Here is a 12,889-nt window from a genome sequence, read left to right as displayed (position 1 = left end):
TTGATAAACTAGAGACAGAACTAAATAGATATCTATTTTCAGAAATGACCAATGTGTAGGTTTAGACTGACTATACTTGTTAAAAGGGACAGTTTTTATTTGGGGAAAATGAAAGTGGGGCTGCAGGCAGACTTGTTGGGTAGTAATAGTGATACAACCAAAGAAAAACAAGAAAGAATGTCAAGGAAACAATAAAAAATGCCCAGGAGACAGCAAAAGTTCAGAAAGAGACACAGTCAAGCAGGGCAGTTTTGTTACTATTGTGTTAAAATTAAAATGTGCTTTTGTTATGTTTATTGATGCTGATTAAATTCATAATAAAAAAGAACATTAAAAAAAATTTTAACAGACTTTTTAAAGTATCTAGTACAGTACATGCATATAATTCTTACTATAATATTTCAGGGACCTATAATTTCTCTGTTATGGGTGCAGGTACAGAATAAAATCCTTCCAAATCTTAAGAGACAGTATTCATGAAATGCTGTGGCCAACAAAAGTCATTATCGTCTGATCATTAGACTCCACGAACTTAGCGAGGCTAGTGCACAGATGAACAGAGAGCCTGCCATGGGACCAGCACCTGAATCCTTTTCAGCTCAAGGTGACCTGCCAGAGCCTGAACTTTTTTGGCATAACCTTCAAGAACCCAGTCATTTCTATACTACAAGGCAGAATCAACGTTAGTGAAGGACTATACAATAAAGTAAAATAAAATAAACTGAAGCGACAATCAACAAAGAATGCTTACAGAGACTTAAGAGGGACTGACACTTTACGCACTTACATTAACTCATGTAAATGTAAGCTATTACTAAGAAATATAATTATATTATATCTAGTACATATGATATGTAACACAATAATACCGAGTATATTAATATATAACATAGTATATAATATATAATATGATTAAATGATATTAATGTATAGTTACATGAGATATAACTGTATAGAATATAATTACATTGTAGTGTATTATATTAATATATAATTATATACCATATAACATATCATATAGTATATATTTGTTGAGGTTACATCACTATATAATGTGCTAATATATTAAATATTTGTGGTTTAATATTATTTCTAATAAAATGTTTAATTAAAAACAAAAAGAGTCATCCTCTTTCTATCTTCCCTTCTTCCCCTGCCCTGTGTTACCTCCCCTCAACTAGTAAATGATATCCTTTCCAGCCTTGAGTAGGTAGGTCTTAGAATCTCAAGGTAATTTTTTGGTTACCAGGAAGTTAGGATGGTTCCATAGTCATCCTGGGATTTTAGACCTGGGTCATTTAAAACTCCTTCCAGCTTTATGACTCTATGATTCAAAATATCTCTCTGACATACTAGGGTGAGTTATAAAATAGGACAGAGCTAAGAAGTAGTAAGAGTGGAAAGAGAGAAAAAGAGCAGAGAGGGTACAAAGAACTGATGGACTAAGGGAAGGACAAAAAGATCAAAGTTCCTACTTAAGGTTTTCCAAGTATTCTAAAAGAAGCTTCTGAATCTTCTCCTCCTTCTCATAGATCTCCAGCAGTGCAATGGCCTCATCATGATTCTGGCAGTAAATTTTGTACACCCCCTCAAGTTCATCCCGCTGCTCCAAGAATACAGGTCCTTTAAAACAGAGAGAGATACTAATTAATCCAAGTATAAATAGCTTCTTTCTCCTTGATCAAATTCACCTTGAGATACTTAAGGTATCTCAGGCACAGTATGCTAACTTGAAAGTATTACATAAGCTGGAGTTTGGTTAAAAACTGGTACTTACCCTTTATTACCAAATTTTTTATTAGTCTACTATTCCCCAATTAAAAGAGTAAGAATACTGAAAGAAATTAAAGAAGTATAATGTTTTTTAAAACAAAAACACTGAGAACTATATTAAAAAGAAATTCTCAGCATACATTTGTTTTTATTTTCTACTAAGTACTAAATAAACCTTTAAAGCATAACAACTTCTCTCAATGACTAGACAGAACTGAGAGCACTGAGGCCATCTGATGAGAACTCTCAACTCTCTTTGGCTAGTCTGCTAAAATTGTCAATACCTTTGCCCATCTTTTTCTTCACCCTTCATTAAAAAAAAAAAAAACATGGCCTCTCTTCCTTGCCAAGGTTAACTACTCTTCTATCTCATACCTCAATCCTTCCAATATCTTCTGGGATCTTGACCCACAAAACATCTTCCCTCTTTCATGAATGCACATGTGAACACACACACACACACACACACACACACACACACACACACACATCTCCCTTAGCTAAAACAAAACAAAACAAAATCCTATCACCAGAACCTCCTACTATCCAATTTCTACCATCCTTTGCATAATCAAATTTCTTGCATAAATGATCTCAAAGCAACACTTCTCATCATTCATTACTTCCTTTGGCTTCTTTTTCCACAATTACAATAATCACTATTTCTAAAGATAGTGCTGTTAAACTCCCTTTTAGGTAAATCCAATGCCCTCTTCTCAATCCTCATTTTTTTTTCACTCTCTTACATTTTAAATCACTGGACCAACACCTACTTCTTTAAAATGTCTAATAGGCTTCTCAAATCCTACATAACAGATTGTTTACCTGTTCCTTTTCTAACTCCTTCACTGGCATTCTGTCCTACTCAGAGGGGGAAGTATCAGTTTCCCTAAGGCAAGATTCCTCAGCCCTTAGTTCTCTCTATATTCACTCCTTCAAAAACCTTATCTTCTCCCAATGGTACAACTCTTTCCTTTATAATAATGACTCCCCAAAGTGGCTCTGGCCCTAAATTTTTATATGACTTTCAGTCTTGTCATTTCAACTATTTTAAGGATATTTCTGCTTTGATTTCCTGCCAATTAACTTATTTTTTATTTTAAAGTTTTATTTGTTGCCTTATTTAGGAATCTAATCATTTTCTCTTAATTAACCCTTCCCATCAAATCCTTCCTTAGATGATGAAAAACATTTAAGTAAAGCTAATAGACACAGTAAGTAACCACATTTGACAATAAGTAGCACCTTATACAAACATCATACTCTACTGATGGGAGGGAGTATCTAGTTTACTTATTTCTGTAAATGCCACAATCATTCCCCAAGTTATCCTCGTACAATCTTAAGAGTCATCTTTGCTTTTCCCCTCGACTTTATCCCCCACATTTCTTCCTTAACACTGTTTCATAGAGTCTCCTTCCTTTCCATTCCCATTGCCACCATTCTAATACAGGCGTTAACGTCTCATTCTTCATTATTGCAAAAGTCTCTTAATTGGTCTCTCTGACAGCAACTTTCCCGAACTTGGATACTGCCGCCTAAGCAATCTTCCTAAAACATAGTACTTCATGTCTTTCTTAAAGGACATTCAAACCATTTGGCAAACTACCTCCAAGCTAGCTTTCTAACCTTACTATAGATTATTTCCCTTCAGGCACTCAGTCCAGTCAAACTGGCCTTCTTGTCCCCAAACACAATATACCATCTCTTGTCTCTTCAGATTATCTTTCATTCCTGAAATTTATTCTCTCCTCACTTTTCCTTCTTGAAACCTCTAGTTTCCTTCAAAACTCAGCTCAAACACCCTTTCCTACATGAGGCTTTTCCCAATTCTCCTGGTAAGGACCTCTACCTTCAACTAACCTTACATGTATTTTGCATATATTTGCATGTATACATGTGGTCTCTCCCCATAGAATATAAGCTTCTTGAGGGCAGGACTTTTATTTAGTCTTTGTATTTCCAGCACCTAGCACACTGCTTGCTGACTGAATAAAAAAGTTAGAAGAATTCCTTAATGCCTGTGAATCAAATCTAAGCTCCTTTGTCTGGCTTTTTCAAGTCCTTCCAAAATCTGGTCATTTTTCCTGTCCTTATTTTCCACTATTCTAATACTGATTCTATGCTCCAATCAGATAGGTTTTCCAACTGTCTCTCACTGCATAAATATCCTTTCTGTTCTCCAAAGCTCAACTCTCCTCATCTCCATGTGACCTTTATAAACTACACTTATATGTCCTTTCTCTAAACTCTCTGTTATTAGATGTCATTACCTGTCTAGACTCTAAACACCTTATAAATAGGAAGATTATTTTACGCTTCTATTACATCTGACAAAGTGCCAATAATCCCTTAAATATTCCATTGATTTTTTTAAAGCAAGAAGTATCTGATTTTCTGTATATTTATTTGGTTTTATTCTGTGTTGTTTTTTTTCTAACATATCTACTTATTACAAGCTACACAATGATGATCAATTAAGTATTCAGGACTTATGTGAATCAGCTCCTAATCCATTCCCTACTCAGAGAATTCAATGTCAGCTTGCATCTCCCAACTAACATTATAAGACTTTAAAGGAATTTTGAAGTTCTATACAGAGATCCCTTACATATAAGAACAGAAGCCTGAAATTCTAGGACCTCTATTCTAGCCCTGGCAGAGACTCTATTTTTTAAAAAGTTCATTAAAACTGTACTATCACAATTTAAAAAAAAAAAAACAGTAGATTGCTACATCAACTTTTGGGATGACAACATTAATGTCTTAACATAATCAACCACACAGAAATGAAGAAAGAAAAACGATTCTGTCATCTCATTGATTCAGGAATCCTCTCCAATGATGCAGACTATAACCCATCCATGCTTGTCTCTGGGGTGCAACCCTTACCCAGACTCCTAAAAATATGGAACAAGGTTACAACCAACATTTTGGAGGTCTTTCTCAATTTCTTCTGATATTACAAGGTACCAATGTGAACACTACGGGAGCACTTATCATCTCTCAATCTTGTCATTTGACTTCCACATCTTTTCTTCCTGTCATACAATTACTTAACATTGTCCTTTACTCCTGTTTTTTGGAATGATTCCCTGGTCATAAGATGCGGCAAGTTCACACCCACCACATGCTTTCCCAAAGCTCTCTGAATGATATCCATCTTTAGCTCTTCAGAACCACTGAGAGGTGTTCTACATTTCACTGCCATCTAACAACACCAATAAAAATGTTAAGTATTGAAAAGATGGGCCATTGCTTTTATGGGTAGCATGGGGTCAGTAAAAGAGTTTAGCAATTTGCTTGAAATAACAAAAACAAGGCCTTCTCTCTTCCTCCTTTTCAACTCTGGGTCCAGTTACTGTCACTTTGTGCTGTTTCAGATATACCCACTGTTGGCAAAATTCTATATGCTCCATCCAAACACATGTCAAAATCTTGGCAACAGACATTCTTAATCCATTGCTTTTTCTTGTATGGACACAGGAAAAACTCTTTTGAGTCAACACTGATCTTTACCAGGAGGATTTGCAGTGTCCTGAGGCTTGATGCAGTTAGAATAATGAGGAACATCCAGAAGACCTCATTATTCACAAGGAATTCTTCCTTTACTCCATATTCTTCACTGGAACTCCTCTATCACAGTGGCAAATACCTTTGATTAGCATATTCCTGTCTTAAGCCTTACCAGATGCTTATGAGAATCACTGAAACAGTGTTATTTCTGTTGTTCCATCTTCCAAGTAATTCTGAATCCTTTTGGCGAGAGATACTCTGCTCTAAAAAAGCCTGGTTTTTTTCTACTCAACCAAAAGCTTTTTCATAGTCAAAACAGAGTAAGCAAAATGAGATCTTAAATTCTCTACATTTTTCAGACCACTGTGAGATGAAAAAGATGCAACACATTGGTTAGTACCACTTGTGAAAAAGTCTTGCTTGTTTCCCTGCTGATACCTTCCCTCACTGAACATGCCCTCAGTTCATGGATAGATGATTATTATAAAGATTTTGTACAGATGAGAGTGGGCATATAGATCTGTAGTTATTGATGTCCTCTTGGTCACCTTTTTTTAGTATTAATAAGGTCCAAGATTTTTTCCAGACCTCTGATGTCTTTCTCTCCTTCAAATATCTTGCATATTGGTCCCTTAATCTCTTTACGATAGTATTGGGGCTAGCACTGATCTCTATGGATTCTTAGTCTAATCTAGTTGTTTCTGCTATCTTTGTTCTCTTTAGCAGTATTTTCTTCTCCTCTGTAAGTACCTCAGGAATTGTGATGCTGGATGTAAGCAGAGTTGTTCCATGGTCTTCAATGGAGAAGACTGTAAAAATGGTTTTTAAAAATTGTTTTCATTTTTTTCTGTTTGGAGTCATCCTTCTATTTTCATCTTGAATGCCCTTAGGATTATTTTGCCTGCTTGCATATCTTACCAAGATTTCTTTAAAATAGTTTTATCCTCCATTGCTTCTCTCTGACAATACTGCTGATAATCATCCAATGTGCTTCTTCATAAGAGTTTACAGATGAGTTTATATTCTAACCTAGTATTACCTTTGACAGTCATCTCTCTCTGTGTGGAAGTAATTTAGGTACATGCTGATCCAGGTCATTTCTTGGTTCTTTTGGTTTCTCTGTTGTGGCAATTAATTTACATTGGTTAACTTTCTGGATGAAATTATTATAGTAAGATGGATAAAACATAAAAGATAGGAATACCAGGGAGAAGGTTGCTGCAATCTAGGTATGAACTGATGATAGCAAGGAACAGGATGGTGGCAGTGATAAACCAGAAAAAATGTTTCTAATAAAGAAATGACAAAACACGGTGTATATTAGATGTAGGGGATGAAAAGAGTCAAAAGTCACTTCAAGGTTTCTAGCCAAAGAGATTGGAATAATGGAGATACTACTAACAGATATGAAAACAGCTACGTGGAGCTTTTTTTTTTTTTAAAGTGGGGAGGAGACAGACGATGTCTAGTTCAGATACAGTATTTATTTAATGATTATCTACTACATGAAGGTACTATAATGTTACTATACAAATAAGTTCCTGAAAGAGGTGGCACTTGAGTCCACTGAAGAATGGGCAAGATTTGCACAGGCAACTTTAGGGGCTTGGAAGTCATTCAAGGCAAATCTTTAGGCATTTTGGTTCTTCCAAAATTCTTGAGTTACCAAATTATACTGGGGATGCTTTAATCAGCTACTACTCTACTAAAACTGCTAAACTAGAGTGGCATCTCCTTTTACTTTCTCTGTTCATCCTTTGGGGAGTAACTGAGTAGTATGAATGACTTGGGAAAGACTGATAGGATGAAAACAACATTGGACTAATAAAGTCAGAAGACCTAGATTCTAGTCCTGACTCTTCACCAACAAAACAATATGACTTTGGACAAGTTATTTAACTACTCATGGCTTAAATTTCCTTCTATGTGAAATTATGAGGTTGACCTAGATGCTCATTAGGATCTCTTCCGCCTCTAAGATTCTGTGATTCTAATGCCCTCAAAGCAGGTGGTTTAAGAGAAGCAAAAAAGTGAATAATGCACAAAATAAAAAACCAAGACCTAATTTTGCTTGCATAACTATACTCAAAATTATGACAGAAATATCAATCCTACTCTATGGCCTTTCTAGGACAAAGTTCAGAAAAAGTTGGTTTAGAAAAAGGTAATACTTGAAGTCCATACCTACAACATCAGTGGTTTCTAAAGCAGCCAGCAACTGCTTTGAGACATTAACAACCATCTGGATGTTTCCAAAAAGTGCCTCAAAATCCATGTTCTGCACCTGGAGACAAAAGGGACAAATATACATAAAGATGGGTTTACCAGGGAAAACATTGAAAATACATCCCTCTCACATCCCAAAACTTCCTATCATGAGCTTTCTTTAGCAATCACTGTTGCCAAAATCAAGTTTAATAATAGTGTAACTTCCACAAGGCTACAGTTCAACACCATCATGTACCATCATCACTCATGAAATGTTTACTCATCCAATTCTTTAACCATGATAAATCTAACTATATATATATTCAGCCTAACCTGTGATAATGACAGGATAAGAAATTCCAGGGCACAAATTTCCACCTCACACCTACAAGCTACTTTATTTAGGAATACCTATCCCAGTAGCTAGGAAAGTGGATGCCACTTAACTAAAGACTCCACATACCTGAAAAACTCTAACTCAATAGGGTAGCTGCCACCCCCACTGACATCCCTTGAGGGTACTTCTCAGTATAAGTTTAGTCAGAGCCTCTAGGAGTTTCTGCCACTTTCAGGGTCCAAGGGAGCACAATTAACAGGGAACTTCAGAGAAACAGCAACTTGGATGTTGGGATGGTAGCTGACTCAAGTACTATCAGGACAATTGAGCCTTAAGTTGGTGAAAATTTATCTGCAAGGGTCCTAGAATTATATCAGTAGAAGTCATTGTCTTGTTCTTACCTAATTAAGTTCTTGTGGTGAAAGTTTCACTACTCTAATACTTCAGGATGTTAACTTGCCCTATTTGTCTCACCTGTGCCTGCTGCAGGGGCGCCATGATCTGTTCAATGCACATCTCAAGATCCCGCACATAGTCCCTTTCAGTTTGGAGAAGTTCTTCTACCACCTTGGCTCGCTTCTCCAGCATTCTCTGTTCTGGGTCATCAGAGGCCACAGACACAGAGGGTGACTCCAGGGATGCAGACTGAGAGGAGAGGAGAGTCATTTCTAGAAAGAAAGAAGAGTTACCTCACTTGGAGTTCCTTACACCAATGAAATCAGTCCCCCATACCCCTCCCCCCACAAAGATATGACATGCTAGGAATCTAAAGCATTAAATAGGGCACAAAAATTTTATCAAGGAAATGATTCTGAAAGCCCAAAGGAAAAACAAAGATCTTGGTAGCTCTTAGTAGGGCCTGTTCACCTGGGATTCATATGTTTATACAGTACTGAATATATAATGTTCATAAGAGATTACCTCTGAAATGAGTCATATATGATGAGCCCTACAAGTTTCTATACAAGTTTGGTGTGACACTGCTTCTTCTAATAGCCTAACTTGTTACCAGTGGAGAAAGTTAGGTATGTTACCACTCATTCATGAAGAGACACATTTCATAGCATTCTTCTTCCTTCCACAAGGCTACTGAATCTGCTCTAGAGTCCACAAGGCCCCCCTCCCGAGTAGTTTAAGTTTTTCTTAGGTACACAGATCTATCCACCTTGACTACAACCTTATATACTTGACCAACTATCCACAGACTTACCATGTACTCCTCATCCTTCCCTGAGCCAGCCCAGAGGAGTTTACGGTGGGGGGGGGGGGGGTCATAGGGGTGGGGAAGGAGAGGGGAAAAAGAGGGTGAATGGTACAGGTTCAGTATCAGGGAGAGATAATGAACAACCACTGCTCCAGAAAAGGCCAAAACAGGCCTGGGAAGGGTTAATAGTGAATGAGGGTCCAGAGGAGAGTTCTGTAACTAGAAGAGATGGTGACACGGTGACACATGGCACACCCTTGGAGCTTCTTGAAAAACACTAGGCTCTGGGGTTTGGGGCTGTAGAACCAGCCTGGGAATTCTGAGTTTGGCACTATGGGGCAGCCTGAGCATACTTTGCTCAATACTTAAGACAGGTCTTCATCAATGTGCTAAAAAAAAAAGCTCTTATGGTTCTTTACATTACCACAGATACTGTAATGATGTTGGCTAACTGATTAATGAAAGGTGTCAGTTGACAGTGAAATGTGTTTCTAAATTCCAGGTTCATGTTAATTTAAGTGACCTGTTTCAAATGTCTGGGGAGAAAAGGGCTAAAAGGATTTACTTCTAGGGATCAGGTTAGATGGTTTGAAAATGAAAATATGTATTTATTCTATTATTTAACTTTCTAATTATCTGAAAAACCAAGTTATTTGCAGCTTAGTATAATGAAAAGATTGCTCTTTTATTTACAAGTCTAATGACATGGATTTCAAAGAGGAATTCCAGATTCTACATTGCTATATTCACACAGACTATTTGTTCACTTAAGAAAACTATTAAATACTAAAATAGGGACATGAGAAAGGAACATAGTAAAGCAAAAAATAAAAATAGAGCTATCATGCCAAACTGTAGAGCTAGAGTAGTTGGTCACAAGTTTTAATTCTACTTACTAGGATTCCTGAAACTCCTCATTCTTTACAAAGCAATTTGCACAAACACATTCTCTACACTGATATGCCTAGGTCACAAAAACATTACTACCCAGAGGTTATAAAACAACATCTTGCTAAAAGAAAACCATGAAAGGCTATTTAGCTTATTTCTGAAATTAAAGCAAGTCTGTTCACTAACTGCTTTATCCCTCTACTTCTCAGCTCTTTCCCCAGAATCATTTCTGCATTGGCTATACTTTCTTTCTTTTCCAACCTCCCCACCTTTTCCCAGTCAATTAGCATTTATTAAACACCAATGAAGTACCACGTACTGTATTAAGGACTGGGGATACAAAAAAAAAGGGCAAAAAGCTGTCCCTGCTCTCAAGGAGCTCACGATCTAATGGGGGAGACAACATGCAAACAAATATATACAAGAGATGATTAACAGAGGGAAGGTCCTGGAATTATGAGGGTTCGGGAAAGACCCTGTAAGCTAGTTCAGTTCTGCACTCTCTTCTCTCAGGTCCCTTGTCCCTTTATCCAATCAAAGGTCTCATTTCTCCAAACCCCAGGTTTGGATCACTCCCACCATCTGCTGTCTTCACTACTCACATGCTGCTGAACAAAGCTGTAGAAAAATCACAAAACCATACTGACAGAATCCACTATAAATTTATGTTTTGTCATCTCAAATGGGCCCTTACTGCAGCAAGGCAATAGTTTGACACTTCCCTAATTAACTCACTCTTCCACACACCACAGTGGCTTTTCCAAACCTTTTTATCCCTCCTCAAACCTCCTAAGCTCCTAACAACCCTGGATCACATTTCAGAGAGCTTCCTCTCATCCTTTCCTCCACATCTAACAATAATCAGGTGCCTTACATAGGCAGAGCAGTAAATTGAGCACCTGGTCTGGAATCAGAACTCCTGAGTTCAAATCCAGCCTCAAACACTCCCTAGCTGTGTCCTGACCTTTGGTTGCCATAGTTTCCTGGTCTCCCATATCTAATTTGTGGCGAAGTCCTGTGGATTTTACCTTTATAACTCCTCTTTTACACACTCTCTTCTCTCCTTAGACACTGCCACCACCCTGGTGCATCACCTCACTCTGAGAGTCATGCAATAGTCTGCTGGTTAGCCAGTCTCTCCTCCACTTAATTGTCATTGTCAAAGTGATGTTCCTAAGAACAAGTCCGACAATTTCATCCCCTATTAAAAAATTCCAGTAGCTCCTGATTAGCTGAAGAATCAAAAATAAAACCCTCTGCTTGGCTTTTAAAGTCCTTCATAATTTGGTTTCTTGTTATCTTTCCAATTTTCTTATACCTTACTGTCCTCCACCTAGTCTACAATGAAGGCTTTCTTTGCTATTCATTGTACATGACCTCCATCTCCTGGCTCTGATCATTTTCACTGGCTGTCCTCCATATCCAGAACTCTTTCCCTCCTCATCTCTCCTACATTCCCTGGCTTCTTTCAAGCCTCAGCTAAAGTCCCACCTTCCACAAGAAAAGCAGCTAGGTGGTACAGTGGATGGAGCACCCATCCTGGAATCAAGAAAATCTGAATTCAAATATGGCCTCAGCCACTAGTTGTATGACGTTGGGCAAGTCACTTAACCTTTGTTTGCTTCAGTTTCCTCATTTGTAAAGTGGGGATAATAATAGCACTACCTCCCAGGGTTGCAGTGATGATCAAATTGGATAATAATCATAAAGCACTTAACACAGTGCCTGGCACATACTAAGTGCTACAGAAATGTTAACTATTATTATTATTATTATTATTATTAAAAAGCCTTTCCTCCAAAATTATCCCCAATTTGTCCTGTTGATCTTGTTTGTCCATAGTTGTTTCCAATGCTGTGTCCCTATTAGATGGTAAGCTCCTTGAGACCAGGGACTTCCCACTGTCCTTCCTATGTGTCTCCAGTGCTTAGCATATAATAGGTGCTTAATAGATGCTGGTTGACTAACCGAAGATCTCTCATTCACTCACTATATACAATCACTGTTAAATCTTGTTCGTTCTACCTCATCAATACTGACTGAACTCAGTTTCCCACTTTACAAGATCATTTTCCACTTCAAAAGCCTAAAGCTCAGGGCTGACTCTGGTTCAATTAGCTTCAAAGGCTCCACTGCCTCTAGTATAAATCAGAAGTTCCTGTTTGGCCCTATTTAAAGCTTTCACATTTTGGTTCCTGCCTATCCTTTTGGGCTGATTAGATATTATTCAGCTACATTCTTCCTCTTCCCTTCATACATTTCATCTCCTACCTCCACACCTTTGCACAGACTATCCCTTTGCCTAGAATGCCTTGTTCACTCTTGGAAGCTCCAGCTTTCTTAAGGCCTCCACTTCGGCAGCATCTCCTTCAAGGGGCTTCTTCTAACTCTCCCGTTGTTGGTCCTTTTCTCCGTTAATTTACTTTGTGGATATTCTGTATTTACTTATCTATAAACTTGTTCTATCACCTTAACAGAATGTAAATTCCTATAAGGGAGACACTAATTTTTGTAGTGCGTACCATAGGACCTGGAGCATAGTAAATGCATAACAATTGGTTTCTGATTGATTGATATTTTTAAAAATAATAGCGATGATCATAATAATAGCTAACATTTATATGCTACTTACTATGTGCCGGGCACTGTGATAAGCATGTTACAATTATTATCTCATTTGATCCCCACAACCAAGCTGGGAAATAGGTGCTATTATTATCCCCATTTTACAGATGAGGAAACTGAAAAAAACAGAGGTGAAGTGACCTGACCAAGATTATACAGCTAGTAAGTGTCTGAGGCAGAATTTAAACTCAGGTCTTCCTGACTCCAGGCCCATCTTTCTTATACACTTGAGTCACCGAGCTGCCAAGAAACTGTGAGCAAACTGATTTCCCTTTCTAAAATAAAATAAAAATTGGGGGAGGGGTAAGGAGGTTAAAAATGATTATGGATGGGAC

The 12,889-nt window shown here is 37.6% G+C and overlaps 1 protein-coding gene across 8 annotated transcripts in view; it reads right to left on the bottom strand.

Moving 5' to 3' along the window:
• Positions 1 to 12,889, bottom strand: part of DNMBP (dynamin binding protein) — a 108,109-nt gene that overhangs the window by 20,696 nt on the left and 74,524 nt on the right. For all 8 annotated transcript variants that reach the window (XM_027859355.1, XM_027859364.1, XM_027859371.1 and 5 more), the window contains 3 exons: positions 8,309 to 8,502; positions 7,474 to 7,573; positions 1,476 to 1,623 (listed from right to left, as the gene is read on the bottom strand). In XM_027859355.1, coding sequence (XP_027715156.1) covers positions 1,476 to 1,623; positions 7,474 to 7,573; positions 8,309 to 8,502 — 442 coding nt within the window. The remainder of the gene's footprint in view (positions 1 to 1,475; positions 1,624 to 7,473; positions 7,574 to 8,308; positions 8,503 to 12,889) is intronic.

Source organism: Vombatus ursinus, unplaced genomic scaffold, assembly GCF_900497805.2.
Source record: "Vombatus ursinus unplaced genomic scaffold, bare-nosed wombat genome assembly UNPS02000749.1, whole genome shotgun sequence".
Classification (NCBI taxonomy): Eukaryota; Metazoa; Chordata; class Mammalia; order Diprotodontia; family Vombatidae; genus Vombatus; species Vombatus ursinus.
This window is presented reverse-complemented; position numbering and strand designations above follow the sequence as displayed.